The sequence below is a fragment of the Microcaecilia unicolor genome, chromosome 5, assembly GCF_901765095.1.
Source record: "Microcaecilia unicolor chromosome 5, aMicUni1.1, whole genome shotgun sequence".
In the NCBI taxonomy this organism is placed as follows: Eukaryota; Metazoa; Chordata; class Amphibia; order Gymnophiona; family Siphonopidae; genus Microcaecilia; species Microcaecilia unicolor.
In genome coordinates, this window is record NC_044035.1 from 238,442,437 (window position 1) to 238,458,822 (window position 16,386).

At 40.1% G+C, this 16,386-nt stretch overlaps 1 protein-coding gene across 1 annotated transcript in view; it reads left to right on the forward strand.

Annotated features, from left to right (window-relative positions):
• GRAMD1C (GRAM domain containing 1C) overlaps nucleotides 1–15,344 on the forward strand; it is a 429,857-nt gene extending 414,513 nt beyond the window's left edge. The window contains exon 18 of the mRNA XM_030203917.1: nucleotides 14,083–15,344. Within this exon, the coding sequence (XP_030059777.1) occupies nucleotides 14,083–14,163 (81 nt within the window). The 3' untranslated portion in view covers nucleotides 14,164–15,344. The remainder of the gene's footprint in view (nucleotides 1–14,082) is intronic.
• Nucleotides 15,345–16,386: the final 1,042 nt, after the last annotated feature.

The following is a 16,386-nucleotide window of genomic DNA, read 5'->3' on the forward strand; positions in this document are numbered from 1 at the left end:
GTGAGAATACTAAAAGATGAAGCAAAAAAGTGAGGAGAATGGATGAGGATACCAACTATTGTATGTTTATTCACTTAAAAAATTAAAATTGTGTACATTACAGCGACCCGACACGGCCGTGTTTCGGCACAATGGCCTGCCTCAGGGGTCTTTATAACCTAGATTAAACAATAAAACATATTAAACATAGTAATTTTACAGATATTTGATGAACATGAATACGATAAACAGACTTTGTCTGAAATTATAACGCAAATTGAACAAACTTGTAATTATCTCTAACTCGTTCAAATAATTAAAAAAATTGAACATGTATATGGGATTATTTTAAAAAAGTTATGATGAATTATAAAATATAATTATAGAAATTCTTTGTTATGAAAATTGTATTGTAAAACGCATGGTTAATGTTTTAAACAGTACGTAAATTGCATGAAATGTTTAAAATTTATCAAATAAACATATTACACACTAGAGAATACTAAAAGGAAATTTTAAGACAATCCAGAAACGCAAGATCTTTGAAGTCAAAATGACAAACTATTTTGATACCCACCAGACAGCATTTAATAAAGATCTGGTTTTCTATCACATTTTAAACCATAAAAGTACACTGCTTTGTCACCCTCTTATCATCCTTCCCAGTCTCTTACCTAACCTACCCGTACCCCGTTCCTGTAAGACTGTCATTGGAATATTTTTATGTTTCACTTATATAGTCTGATATTTGTCAACATTTGCTTATTTATGATCTGAAGAAGAAGCCCAAATCAGAGAGAAGCAACATTAGCCAGCTGAAACAGGCTGTGAAATGTTTCAAAGAAGTGTAGATTTATATACAAGGAAAGGAAAAAAAGGCAGCTGATTTTTTAAGAGAGGCCAATCTATCAGTGTTGGACCATGAGGATCTGGAAAGACTTAAGGTCCTCATTAATATATTAGAGGTGCTTATGGCAATTAATATACTAACACCCATCAAAGCATATGGGATTGATGGTTCCAATACTGAATGTTTAGAAATATTTGGATGGCAGATTGCTTCCATGGTGGTTAGAGTACATCAAGATATTCCAATCTCTGGTGTGTTACATCAGTGAGTAATTTGTGTTATACCAGACAAGGGAAAACCTAGAGACTCTTCTGGATCATATTACCTAATTTCTTTGTTGAATGCAGATTTAAACATTTTTACAGCTATCTTAGAAAGAACGTTGGATGAGGTTAGGTGAAAAAGAGAGACCAGATGGGATTTATTAGAGGAAGGCATATGATAAATAATATGCTGAGGACTCTGTGTGTGATTCAGGCTGCCAAACAGGCCCAACAATGCAGTGGTAATTACATTAGATGCCAAATAGGTTTTTGATATGATGGAGGTAGAGTTCATGGAAGTAGCTCTGACAAATGTAGTGTTAGGACATTATTTGAGACCATGCATGTTAGCCATGTATAAGCAACTATGAGCACTAGTACAAGTGAATGAGAGGATTGTTGAAGGAACCAGGCATAGGCGGTCGGTGACTCAGCTGTTTGGGGAGGCTAAAGTGGGTGGGGCTAGATGAAGTTATAGGGCGGGACCAAGATCAGAGTATGGGACAGATGGAACAGAACAGAGTAGGTTAAAATTCTTGCAGTGGGGGGAAACACCTATGTCAGCAGTAAAAGGATAGTGGAGAACTTTTGAACACTGCTAAGAATGAATCCTTCACTGTGTGGATCTGGTGCAGCTCTAACAGCTGTCTCCCCAGTACCTCTGTAATATGCACACTGAATACATTCCAGGAATTATGTGCCAAAAACATTAATATTGTGAACCAAAATAATACAACATATTAAACAGGACAATATTTGCAGTATTCTGGAAATATATACAGTTATTTAGCACTACAGGACTCCATAGCTACACTTGAGCAGGTAAGACTAAAAGAGCACTGTCTTTTTCTGACAAAGACAGTTTTTTCAAGGGGTTTTGCTTTGTACATTGTTTCCCAGCCTTTTCAAGAATGAGGCGCACCTACATTTGCTGGGATACCAAGCTCTGTGGAGTAGGCATTGTGGACATAGGATGGTCTAAAAGTTGAGAATAATAAAGAGGCTGCAAACACTTGGAGGCTCAAGAGTGGGAAGAGTGGGAATTAATGGCTGCCCATTAATTCTCACAGGTTGGAACCCATGATATAATGAACCAATGTTGACAATTATGAGAACATATAAGTGAAACATAAAAACATTTCGATGACATTCTCACAGGAAGTGAGTAGGGATGGGTTAGGTAGAAACAAGAAGAGCTGGGTAGGTGAGAAACAGTGAGAGATGGAAGGGTGATAGAGTGTGACAAAGCAATATAATTTTATGGTTTATAATGTGCTAGACCAGATCTTTAAGTGCTGTCTGGTGAACATATTTCATCATTTTGATTTCAAATATCTTGTTCCTGGACTGGCTTAAAATTTCCTTTAGTATTCTCATAAAATCATTGATGGGTGTACACAGATAGCAACCTTTTGGAAGTCTTATCTTAGAAACAGCTCTGAGTAAACGCACATTATCCTAGATTGAGTTCTAATTCCATCAGCTAATGTAAACCCACAGCACTACACAAGAGCACATGGCAAACATATAACCTGATGCACACGTCCAGCAGATGGTCAGTCAGACCCACAGAGGTGACATCCTGATTGGCATTATGACCTCTCTCCAATGTAGCACTCTTCTTCACATTTTTTGCATTGAACGATATATACTAAATTTGAAGATAATCATATAGGATCACCTTATGCTGAATGCTTTTCCCAATACACAACAGAAGCTATTACAAAATTAAATTAATTCTAACTCACAACTATTTTTCTTTAACAATATTGTCTATCTACAAATCGTGGGCACTGCAATGGGCACCAGGATAGCACCACAATAAGCAAACTTCTTTGTGGCAGAACTTGAAGAGACATTTTTGGATAAATACCAGACTAAACTCCTAAACTACTACCGGTATATTGATGAGTTTTTTATGATTTGGACTGGGGGAGAAGATACTCTCAAACAATTTTTACAATCAAATTCAAAATTGACTATTCCTCAGACAAAGTCAGCTTGCTAGACATCACAGTTTCCATCAACAGTGTCTATATACAAACATCTATATACAGGAAAACTATGAACACATGCAGCTACCTCCACAACTCCAGCTTCCATGCTTTGCATATAAAAAAAAGAAATCCATTATATACTGTCAAGCCACATGTTACCATCGTATCTGCTCTGACCCAAGAGACAGAGATAAATACCTCAAAATCCTGACTGAATCCTTCAAACAGAAGGCTACAGCCCCAAAATTATTTCCTCGTCCCTTGAAACACCCAGAGAAAACCTATTGCAATACAAAGAAAATAAATCTACTTGAGAGAGTTCTCTTTGTAGTGACATACAATCCAGAGCTGGTAAAACTGAGAATAATCATAAAAGATTTACAGCCACTAACATGGAAAAAATATTCAGCATAAGGGGATCTTACACATGCTTATCTTCAAATGTGATATACGTCATTCAGTGCAAAAAGTGTGAAGAAGGGTGCTATATTAGAGAGACAAGCCAGATGCTAAAGACAAGAATTAATTTACACAGACATCATATTGAACATCACAATGCCAACCAGGATGTCATCTCAGTGGGTCAGCACTTTACAGAACCAGAACACTGCATCAATGATTATATGTGAGAATACTAAAAGATGAAGCAAAAAAGTGAGGAGAATGGATGAGGATACCAACTATTGTATGTTTATTCACTTAAAAAATTAAAATTGTGTACATTACAGCGACCCGACACGGCCGTGTTTCGGCACAATGGCCTGCCTCAGGGGTCTTTATAACCTAGATTAAACAATAAAACATATTAAACATAGTAATTTTACAGATATTTGATGAACATGAATACGATAAACAGACTTTGTCTGAAATTATAACGCAAATTGAACAAACTTGTAATTATCTCTAACTCGTTCAAATAATTAAAAAAATTGAACATGTATATGGGATTATTTTAAAAAAGTTATGATGAATTATAAAATATAATTATAGAAATTCTTTGTTATGAAAATTGTATTGTAAAACGCATGGTTAATGTTTTAAACAGTACGTAAATTGCATGAAATGTTTAAAATTTATCAAATAAACATATTACACACTAGAGAATACTAAAAGGAAATTTTAAGACAATCCAGAAACGCAAGATCTTTGAAGTCAAAATGACAAACTATTTTGATACCCACCAGACAGCATTTAATAAAGATCTGGTTTTCTATCACATTTTAAACCATAAAAGTACACTGCTTTGTCACCCTCTTATCATCCTTCCCAGTCTCTTACCTAACCTACCCGTACCCCGTTCCTGTAAGACTGTCATTGGAATATTTTTATGTTTCACTTATATAGTCTGATATTTGTCAACATTTGCTTATTTATGATCTGAAGAAGAAGCCCAAATCAGAGAGAAGCAACATTAGCCAGCTGAAACAGGCTGTGAAATGTTTCAAAGAAGTGTAGATTTATATACAAGGAAGGAAAAAAAAGGCAGCTGATTTTTTAAGAGAGGCCAATCTATCAGTGTTGGACCATGAGGATCTGGAAAGACTTAAGGTCCTCATTAATATATTAGAGGTGCTTATGGCAATTAATATACTAACACCCATCAAAGCATATGGGATTGATGGTTCCAATACTGAATGTTTAGAAATATTTGGATGGCAGATTGCTTCCATGGTGGTTAGAGTACATCAAGATATTCCAATCTCTGGTGTGTTACATCAGTGAGTAATTTGTGTTATACCAGACAAGGGAAACCTAGAGACTCTTCTGGATCATATTACCTAATTTCTTTGTTGAATGCAGATTTAAACATTTTTACAGCTATCTTAGAAAGAACGTTGGATGAGGTTAGGTGAAAAAGAGAGACCAGATGGGATTTATTAGAGGAAGGCATATGATAAATAATATGCTGAGGACTCTGTGTGTGATTCAGGCTGCCAAACAGGCCCAACAATGCAGTGGTAATTACATAGATGCCAAATAGGTTTTGATATGATGGAGGTAGAGTTCATGGAAGTAGCTCTGACAAATGTAGTGTTAGGACATTATTTGAGACCATGCATGTTAGCCATGTATAAGCAACTATGAGCACTAGTACAAGTGAATGAGAGGATTGTTGAAGGAACCAGGCATAGGCGGTCGGTGACTCAGCTGTTTGGGGAGGCTAAAGTGGGTGGGGCTAGATGAAGTTATAGGGCGGGACCAAGATCAGAGTATGGGACAGATGGAACAGAACAGAGTAGGTTAAAATTCTTGCAGTGGGGGGAAACACCTATGTCAGCAGTAAAAGGATAGTGGAGAACTTTTGAACACTGCTAAGAATGAATCCTTCACTGTGTGGATCTGGTGCAGCTCTATCAGCTGTCTCCCCAGTACCTCTGTAATATGCACACTGAATACATTCCAGGAATTATGTGCCAAAAACATTAATATTGTGAACCAAAATAATACAACATATTAAACAGGACAATATTTGCAGTATTCTGGAAATATATACAGTTATTTAGCACTGATTTGTAAGTCCTCCAGAGGTAGGAAAATACCTACTGTATCTTAATATAACTCTCACTGAGCTACAATTGAAAAAGGCATGAACTAAATCCAAAATCCAGTACCAGGCATACTGTGAAGTAATACAAAACCCAACAAAAATCACTTAGGACCTATAAAGCAATTCTGCCATAACACTAACCTTCAGGAGTCACCGTAAATTGCAGTGGGCAGAATATCATCAATATACCTATTGGAAAACTAAGCAAGCTGGATTAGTACAGATCAGTCCTAAACAGACACTCATTGCCAACAGAATACCCAGCCTTTTTCATACATGAACACAAGTAGACCCTCATCAAGTATAGAATAAGTAACCACAAACTAAAAATAGAAATATGTAGACAAAAATTAAACTGAACCCCAAGAAGCCATACTCTGCATACAATGCAAAACCAAGAAATAGAAACAGCGACACATCCCTTTGTACCATGGAAAATCTAGAGAGCAGATGTAAATTTCAAAAAATTAACATATTTCAATTGCTACATGAAAAATTAGCAAATAAAACAAAACCAAAACATAAGGTGATATCTTCTTATTCAAGTAACATAACATTTTTGGCTAGTTTTCAGAGGCCAAAACTCCTTCTTTAAGTCAGAACTAGCTTTCTGTCCTGACCTGGAGAATTAGGTTTTGGTCTCCGAAAGCTAGTCACAACAATGTATTTAATCCAATATAAAGGTGTCACCTTATTTATTTATTTTATAACTATTTATTAACTTTTAAAGTGGACTAACATGGCTGCCACATTATTTCATCCTAAATTAAAAATAAAATTATTTTTCCTACCTTTGCTGTCTGCCCATTTAATTTTTCTAATTGTGTTGGTCCTGGTCTCTGGTTACTGCTTCCCTGTTTTCTTTTAACTCTTTCCATGGGTCTCCTATCCAAGTGACATTTTTTTCTCTTCTTCTGTCTTCTTCATCTCTTCCATAACAACTAACATCAACACTAATCTGTTCCTTTCAGCTTTCTTCCATTTTTTGTTACCTAGCCATTCAGATTTCATTCATATTATCATGTCTTCCATCTCCCTCTTTTTACTGCACCTACCTACAGTTTTTCGTCTCTTTTCCTCACTCTGGCTCTCCCATTCTCCTTTCTCTTATTCCTCTGTCTTTCACTAGCTTTTTCCTCTCTCCACTGCCATTCAGCATCTTCTCCTTTTCTGTTTCTATCACCTGCCATCCAGCATCTTCTCTGTCTCTCTCTCTCCCAGCACCATCCAGCATTGCATCTCCGCTCTCTACCCCTGCCATCCAGCATCTCCTTTGTTTCTGTTTCTATCACCTGCAATCCAGTATCTTCTCTCTATCTCCCACCACCATCCAGCATTACCTCTCATCTTTCTCTCCCACCTGCCATTCTGCATCCCCTCTCTTGTCTCTCTCTTTCTCACCCCCCCCCCCCGCCAGCTAGCATCCCTTCTTGTCTCTCTGCCCCTACCACCATAAAGTATCTCGTCTGTCTCTTTTTCTTACCCCTACCATCCAGCATTGCCCCTTCTCTCCCCCATGCAGTATTGCTTCTGCCTCTCTCACCTCCTCTTCCTGCAACCAACATCTCCTCTATGTTTCTCCACATACTCCATACCCCTATCATCCAGCAGTGCCTGTCTGTCTCTCTCCCCCAGCATGCAGCAATGCCCATTGTCTCTCTCTCTCCACCCTATTCATCATTGTCCCTGCCTATCTCTCTTCCCATCATCCAGCATTGCCCCTATTTCTATCGCACTCCCTCCTATTCAGAATTTCCTCTATCCACTGTCTCAGATACTCTCCAGCCCATAGACTCTATTTCTCCCGCTCCCCCACTTTTATCCAGTATTGCACCACACTTTCTCTATCTCCCCCACCCTCACCCATCCAGTCATGCTTCTTTTCTTTTTCCCTCCCTACCTATTCACTGCCACCCTGCAGCACAGTTTCATTCTTCCTTCTTCTTGTACCTCTGCCACCGGGCCCGCACTAATAAGCAATGATAGAAGAGCGAGGGACCCGACTCTACAGCGTCGCTAGCGCTAGTGCTTCCTGTGACGGTTCTGCCTCTTCCGATGTAAACTTCCTGGACCAGCATAAGAAGCGCTAGCGGCGCTGCAGAGAGCCGGATCCTGCGCTATTCTGTCATTGTTTATGAGCGCAGATCTGGTAGCAGCATTGCAACGGAAGGGAGGCAAACTGTTGAAGAACAGGGGTGCATGGGAGGAGAGAGGACGTGGGTCCGGCAGACAGGGAAGGCCGTGGTTCCCAAGCCTCTTATACGGGGCGCCTATGGAACCAGGCACGTTTATCCCCATTCTACAATGCAGTATATAATTGGGAAAAGGGATGTCACACAAGACACAGCACAATGCTTGATACAAGAGGAAAATAGGGTGAAGAAATTTTACAAAGTAGTACAGGGGTTAACGAAGGGATGGAAAATTACCACAGAGAGCTTGGTTCTGTCTTGTCCATATGCCAGTGATCGATGTAATCAAAAAAAGGGAAGCAGGAGATTAGGTGGGGAAGCCTGGGAGAAATAGTAGGCTTTTAGCTGGGATTTAAAGTTGTTGAATGATCCTTCAAGACATAAGTACAAAGGAAGGGCAATCCACAGTGTAGGAGTAGACATTCTAAAGCAGCTGCATCTGGAAACATCAAGGGAAACTTGATAAAAGGATAGAACGACTTCCCTATGAAGAAAGATTAAGGAGGCTAGGGCTATTCAGCTTGGAGAAGAGACGGCTGAGGGGAGACATGATAGAGGTATATAAAATAATGAGTGGAGTGGAACAGGTGGATGTGAAGCGTCTGTTCACGCTTTCCAAAAATACTAGGACTAGGGGGCATGCGATGAAACTACAGTGTAGTAAATTTAAAACAAATCGGAGAAAATGTTTCTTCACCCAACGTATAATTAAACTCTAGAATTCGTTGCCGGAGAAAGTGGTGAAGGCGGTTAGCTTAGCAGAGTTTAAAAAGGGGTTGGACGGTTTCCTAAAGGACAAGTCCATAAACCGCTACTAAATGAACTTGGGAAACATCCACAATTCCAGGAATAACATGTATAGAATGCTTGTACGTTTGGGAAGCTTACCAGGTGCCCTTGGCCTGGATTGGCCGCTGTCGTGGACAGGATGCTGGGCTCGATGGACCCTTGGTCTTTTCTCAGTATGGCATTACTTATGTACTAACTACTAGAAGGCTGTTCTTAGACAACCAGAGTGATCTTATAGCAGAGTAGGAAACCAGTAAACTAGCTAAGAAAAAGGTAAACCTGAGGATTGAATTTGGTAGGTTAAAACTTTGATCTTGAAAAGAATCCTATAAGCAACAGGAAATGTGTTTTGCAATGAGAAGGGGAATGACATTATGATATTTCTTCTGGGAGTTGAGAAGATTTTATACTAATTGCAGTATTTGGCATGCAGGTAAACCTAAGAGAATAGAATTGCAATAATCAAGCTTTGATAATATCAGAGAGTGAAGAAAAATGCGAAGAGAGCTAGTCTCTAAGAGGAAGCAAATGGAATGATGTCTTAGGTTAAAGAATGAAGAGGAAAACATCCTAGAAATATGGGAATGGAAGGAAAGGGTGTTATCCAATGTAACTCCCAAAATTTTAGTTCATGTGCAATAAAGAAGGGGAGCACCTTTAACAGTACAAGATGGCGGACGTACAAAAGATGACTAAGAGTTGAATATCATATCCATAGATTTAGTTGAGTTAACAGTTGTTCATTAACCACTCATCAACACTATCTAATTTGCTGGAGATTAAGGGATAACTGGAAAAGGAACTAGAATCAAAAGGAAAGAGGAGTTGAATATCATTGGTGTATATGAAAACGTAAAAGCCAGAGACTGAAGAAGAGTTAAAGAATCCAGAAAAATGTTAAAGAGAATGAGTCCCAAAATGGCTCCCCAAGGAACTCCAGCAGAATTGGAATAGAAAGCTATGTAAAAACGGTCAGTTATATAAGAGTGGACCTATTCAAGAGCTTTATCAGTGATGAGCAAATCTTTGAGACGAGAGAGAAGAATTGAATGGTCTACCAAGTCAAAAGCTGATGACATGTCCAGGTAGAGAGAACAACTTCCCTCCATCTGTCAAGTATCACTCTAATGTAGTTATTGAGTCCCAGAAGGGTATGTTCAGTCAAATGGCAAGCATGGAAGCCTGTTTGGCAGGGATGAAGATTGTGGTGTGATCAAGAAAATCAGAGAGTTGGAGAACTACAAGATTTTCAGCTCTCTTAGATATGAAAGGAAGGTTGGAAATTGGTCTATAGTTATTTACAACAGAGTTATCTGATTTAGGATCCTTAAGGAGGGGGGTAATAATAATCTGCTTCTAAGACTGAGGAAAAGTACTGGAGGAGAGACTGAGGCTAACCATTTAGAGAAGAGATGGGAGGAGAGGCTGAAGAGATCGGAGCAGGAGAAATGCTAGAATAGGATCATTATATGGAGATGATGGTCAAAATGAGAAAACAGTTTTCTAGAGAAGTGTGCCAAGGTTGGAAGGTTAAAAGAGAGGGAAACTGTAGGGATAGTTGGTATGAGTGGAACAGAATCTGGTGATAAGATGGTGGAAGTTGTTGGCGGGTTGCTGGAGACTGTCAAAGCAAAGTAATCTTGTCATAAAATCCAGAGGCAAAATCATTGGTTGTCAGCGAAGATGGAGATACTGTTCAAGTAAGCGGTGCAGTCGAGATTTGTTCTGGTCTTGACAAAACAAAATGGGCATGTAGGATATTTTTGCGAATGCTTGAAGCGGTATAGTGGTGAGAGATATCTTTAAAAGTTTTAAGAGTGATAGTGGAAGGTGATTTATGCCAGAGATGGTTGGCTCGGCGCAGTTGGCAACAAAGAACCAGGGCTGAGATGATGAGCGCTTAGGGGAAAAGGGGCACAAGAGAGCAGATTTATCTAAAGCAGTATGTAGAATATTGTTCCATAATGAGATCTGGCTACCTATAGACAAAGAGGAAATATCTGATAGAAATTGGAATGCAGGGTATGAATATTCCAGTGGTGTGCTGGAACTGGCTTGCAACAGCCGGCTGTTAATTTTTTATTAATTTTGCAAGCCACTTGTTGAGCCCTCCAGCACAGCTCATGGAGCAAGAGATCACAGCAGGTCACTTCCTTCTCCTGTGCCAGCTTACACCCAACTGTTTATATGAACCGTGATCCCGCAGTTCACATAAACAGTCGGGTCTAAGTTGACACACAGACATACTAACAGGCTTATTTTCGAAAAAGAAGGACGCCCATCTTCCGACACAAATCGGGAGATGGGTGTCCTTCTCTCAGGGTTGCCCAAATCGGCATAATCGAAAGCCAGTTTTGGGCGCCCTCTACTGCTTTCCGTCACAGGGACGACCAAAGTTCCCGGGGGCGTGTCGGCAGCGTAGCGAAGGCGGGACTAGGGCGTGCTAAAGAGATGGGCGTCCTCGGACGATAATGGAAAAAAGAAGGGCGTCCCTGACAAGCACTTGGGCGACTTTACTTGGTCCATTGTTTCTTGCAACCAAGCCTCAAGAAGGTGCCCGAACTGACCAGATGACCACCGGAGGGAATCGGGGATGACCTCCCCTTACGCCCCCAGTAGTCACTAACCCCTTCCCACCCTAAAAAAAAACTTTAAAATTTTTTTGCGAGCCTCAAATGTCATACCCAGCTCCATGACAGCAGTATGCAGGTCCCTGGAGCAGTTTTAGTGGGTGCAGTGCACTTCAGGCAGGCGGACCCAGACCCATCCCCCCCTACCTGTTACACTTGTGGTGGTAAATGTGAGCCCTTCAAACCCCACCAGAAACCCACTGTACCCACATGTAGGTGCCCCCCTTCACCCCTTAGGGCTATGGTAGTGGTGTACAGTTGTGGAGAGTGGGTTTTAGGGGGCGGTTGGAGGGCTCAGCACACAAGGGAGCTATTCACCTGGGAGCAATTTGTGAAGTCCACTGCAGGGACCCCTAGGGTGCCCGGTTGGTGTCCTGGCATGTCAGGGGGACCAGTGCACTACGAATGCTGGCTCCTCCCATGACCAAATGGCTTGGATTGGGTCGTTTCTGAGATGGGCGTCCTCGGTTTCCATTATCGCCGAAAACCGGGGACGACCATCTCTAAGTTCGACCTAAATGTTGAGATTTGGGCGTCCACGACCGTATTATCGAAATGGAAGAAGGACACCCATCTTCTTTCAATAATATGGGTTTTGGGCGCCCCGTTCAATTATGCCCCTCCAAGTCACACACATTGGGCCTCCAACTCCAGCTCAGCCCCTTCCTCTCATGCATTGAGTAGAGGATACTGTGGCATCTGGCATGGGCTCCAGAAAGCTCTCGCAATTTTTGCTTGGTATAATTCCGACCCAAGTGATGCGGGATCGTCTACCCACTTGTGAGGATGTGACACCTGCTGTCCTCGAAGAATACTTGTTACAGGTAAGTATTTTCGCTATATCTGCCTGTTATGTCATTTTTTGGATGTTTTTCTGTTTCGAAAATGAGCCCCTTAACCTGGTCAGATTACACCCCTGTATGGCTGGGCATATTAAGGGGAATTTGGAGATTAGAGATAAAAGGTAAATTTTTAACAGTAACCTACTGGAGAGATTGGGGGATTTGTTAAAGAAATTGATACAGTGTTTGACCATAAAAGTAGGGAGATGTCATTGTTCTGGAATGCCTTCAGTGTGGTAACCAGGGGCTTTTTCTATTCAGAAAATAAGGAAACTTAAACATGTGAAGAAAGCCCAGATGCAATCTTTGAAGACCAGAGCAGCAGAGCTGGAAAGGGCTCATAAGCAATGAGGGAGTTGGAGAATTATCCATGAACTCGTGGAGACGAGAGGGGAGCTTAATTACTTGAAGACCAGCTGTATGTAGTTCAAGAAATTGCTTCTTAAGCAATAATATAATGAGAGAGTTAATAAGGCTGATAAATTTCTGGCCTTCAGATTATGAGAGGTTCAACACAAGAGATACTTTTCCCACCTTGATTTTAGAAATGTAATGTTCTGACAAGGTCAAATGAGGTGAGGGAGAGATGTACTGAGTTTCTGGCAAAACTATAGATCAGCAAATGAGGAAAATCATATGTAGCAAATGCATAAATATAGTGGGGAAATACAAAGTGTTGCTCCAGGAACCATTCATTGATCAAAATCAGAGACATGAATGGTTAAGGCGAGGTCATGGAAATCTAAGGGTGAGCAATTGATAGTTGCAGCCCAGGACAGTAGATTACAAATGAGATGGTTCGCAGCAGGTATAGAAAAAGTGGTTCAGTAGACATCTGTAGATTCTATAAGAAAGAGCTGGTTGCAATGTTTTGATTGCAGAAAATTTCTATACAGAAAGGCATAATAAGGTGGCAGGTCTTATCCATTGGAAACTTTTATAAGCATTACAACTTTGCTGTATTAGAAAAGCACTGGGATCATGACCCAAAGAGAATAATGGAGAATGAAGAGCTTATGATTACCTGGGGCATCCCTATTACAACCGATAAAAAGGTGGATGCAAGGAAACCACAGTGGTAAACGAGAAGAACACCAGAATGGCACTGATCTTAGAGATGTCAGTGTTAAGTGATAACTCTATGAATTGTATGGAGAGAGAGAGAAGATCCTCAAGGACCATGAAATGCAATCAGAGACTAAGAATAAGTGGCAGAAAGATACAGAAATACTTCCCATAATTTTGCATGGCATAGGTCTGATTAAAAGCACGGCTGGTATTAGGGAGGTGCAAACAGGGCAATTTGTGTGGCGCTCCACTGGAGGGATTAAGGGAAGTCATCCCCTTAAAATCCCAGTGTTATTTGTTCCCCCCCACAGGTGATACTGGCAAAGGAATCGGGTGCTATGACAACTTTGGAAAACAGAGACATATATGTTCTGAATATCAATATCAACATACATGTGTGTGTGCTGGCACATACACTTGTGTTGCCTTGCAGACCCTGTTAGTATTTTCGACATTGATTCTTGTAAAATAGATTCTTCCACTGGATATGTTTTAGAACAGACTATATTTTGGTAGATCCTTTTCTAAAATATTAGTGGAACTTGGCACATCCTAAACTGGATATCTCTATTCCAATTTATATATTCTGTCTAAAATGTGCCGCAGTGTGAAATAGCATGCATTCTTTTTTTTCTTTTGGGAGAAATGTAAATACTGACTCAACACACATTTGTATGTCTCCTGGGAAGAGTATGTGCTGTGTAATAGTTTTCCAACTGCTGTGGAAAAGAACATTTACAAGGACAAGGAAAGATCAGGAAAATGAATGTATACATTATTATTAGCCCCATCCCCATCATTTTGATGGACTTTCACACTAGTATAGAGTAAGCCAGTGTAACCGGATACATCTTTATCTACTTTTCAGTTCTGACAGTTGTAGAAATAAGTTTGTGAATTTGTTGTACTGTTTTTATCTTTCAGCTGAAGAGCTCTCTAGTTCTGCTTCAACAAAGTTTTGATCTGATGAACAAGACTAAATCTGACAATGCTTCTGAAAGTTAGCAGAATTCATCGTGGGAGTTCAGGATATTCAGCAGAGAAAGAGAGAGGGAGATGGCAGCACTGGGAGTTTCACCGTTTTTCCTGGCACCTATCAAGAGACTCTGTAGCAATCTCTGCTGATGTTCCCCTTAATCTTCTTTTGCACAGTCAACTTTTCCTTTTTTTCACTTGTTTATTCCCCTTTAAATAGCATTGTTACAAATTATTAAAATGAGCAAGAATTCTGTTCCATGAAGGAATTTTGTACAATATTAAAAATTAAAAAAGTTATATTTTCAAATATGTTGAAAGAAACCCACTGGGGTTTAGTTCTTTCTTGGCATACTGGTTGCCTTGTATAGGTTTGCCAACCCCTGATTAATGCACCTTGTGTAAGCGATTTTCCAAAAATGTTTTATGTTGCTTCGAGAAAATCTATATGAATTCAGCTAACCATACCACTGTATTTCATTATAATCTCTCACCTAGCTGCTCTTTTCCTTTAACCTTTTGAACTGCAGGTTATTTTCTACTGATCTTTTCTGTTACATTGCTCTGTACAAACCACCAGATGTATTCATATTTGTGTAACCACAAACCAATTGTACCCTACAGGGCTGCAATGGGTTTTTTAACATGTGTCAAAGAAAAAGGTGACATATGAGATGCTGTGAATGTCCTTCCTACACCAGATTTTTAGAATGTGTTAGGGGGGCACAGGGACTTTTGATAGGGATATGTTTCTTTGGATCCACTTGTATATATGCACATGTCTGGAAAACAGGATCCTTTTAGTTCTTGACAAAACTTTTATATTTTTAAGCAGAAGGTAGTCATTGCCTCCAAATATTTGTTTATGCACACATTCTTTATCTGAGCTCTTTTCAAGGCCACCTCATGACACTTTTTCTTTGAGAATCAAATTCCAGGAGGTGCTTCAGTAATGCCTTGGTCTTCATTCCTAGTCCTTAAGGGTCACTAACAGGTCAGGATTTCAAAATACTCCTATTAAATATGCATGAGAGTGATTTACGTGCCTACTGTCTCCATTGTGAACAAATCTCTTTTTTGCATATTCATCATAAATTCTGAAAACCTGACCTGTTGGTGGCACTCAAGGACTGGGAATGAAGACCAAGGCAGTAGTACATCTTAGCACTGTAAGGGTCATTCTATAAGGTTACGAGAGAATCACATTATTCTGCAGAAACCTAGTCCTAGAGAGTTTCTACCACTTCAGCTTTCTCTCTCTCTAAAAAAAATAAATAAATAAATAACCCTCATTTCTCTTTTCTTTTATACATAAACTGCCAGATTGGATACATTCCATGATGCTGAGGGAGCTCAGAGAAGTCCTGGTGGGAGCTCTTAAGAATTTATTTATTTAGAGATGGGAAAGATTCTGCATGATTGGAGATGAGCTGATGTGGTCCATCTTCACAAAAGTGGGGATAGGGAAGAAGTGTGAAATCCTCACGTCGGTGGTAGGAAAAATAATGGAGTCACTGCTGAAGGAAAAGATAGTTAACTTTCTAGACGCCAGTGGGTTACAGGATCTGAGGCAGCATGGCTTTATCCAAGGAAAATCCTGCCAAACAAATCTGATTTCTTTGATTGGGTGACCAAAGAATTGGATGAAGGACGTGCAATAGATGCAATCTACTTGAATTTCAGCAAAGCCATTGATGCTGTCCCTCACAGAAAACTTATGAATAAGCTAAGCGGACTGAACTTAGGACCCAATTGGTGAACTGGATGGGAAACTGGTGACAGAGGGTGGAGCTAAATGGAATCTGCTTAGAGGAAAAGAAGGTGAACAGTGAAGTGCATCAAGGGTCAGTGCTAGGTCTGATTCTGTGTGATATATTTGTGAGAGACATTGGTGAAAGGTTAAAAGGAAAAGTTTGCCTTTTTGCGGATGACATGAAGTTAGCCAATAAAGTGGGATACCCCGAGAAGAACTGTCCAAAAATTTGAAGAAAGGTCAAGGGTCTAGCAGTTAAAATTTAATGCAAAGAAGTACAGAGTGATGTACTTGGGGTGCAGAAATCCAAAGGCGATGTACCAGATAGGAGGAGAGACATTGATAAGCTCGGTTCAGGAGAAGGACCTTGGGGTGATGGTGTCTGTGGATCTCAAGGTGACAAAACAATGCGGCAAGACGGTGGCCACAGCCAGAAGGGATGCTAGGCTACATAGAGAGGGGTATAACCAGCAGAAGAAAAATAATGGAGTCGCTGCCCC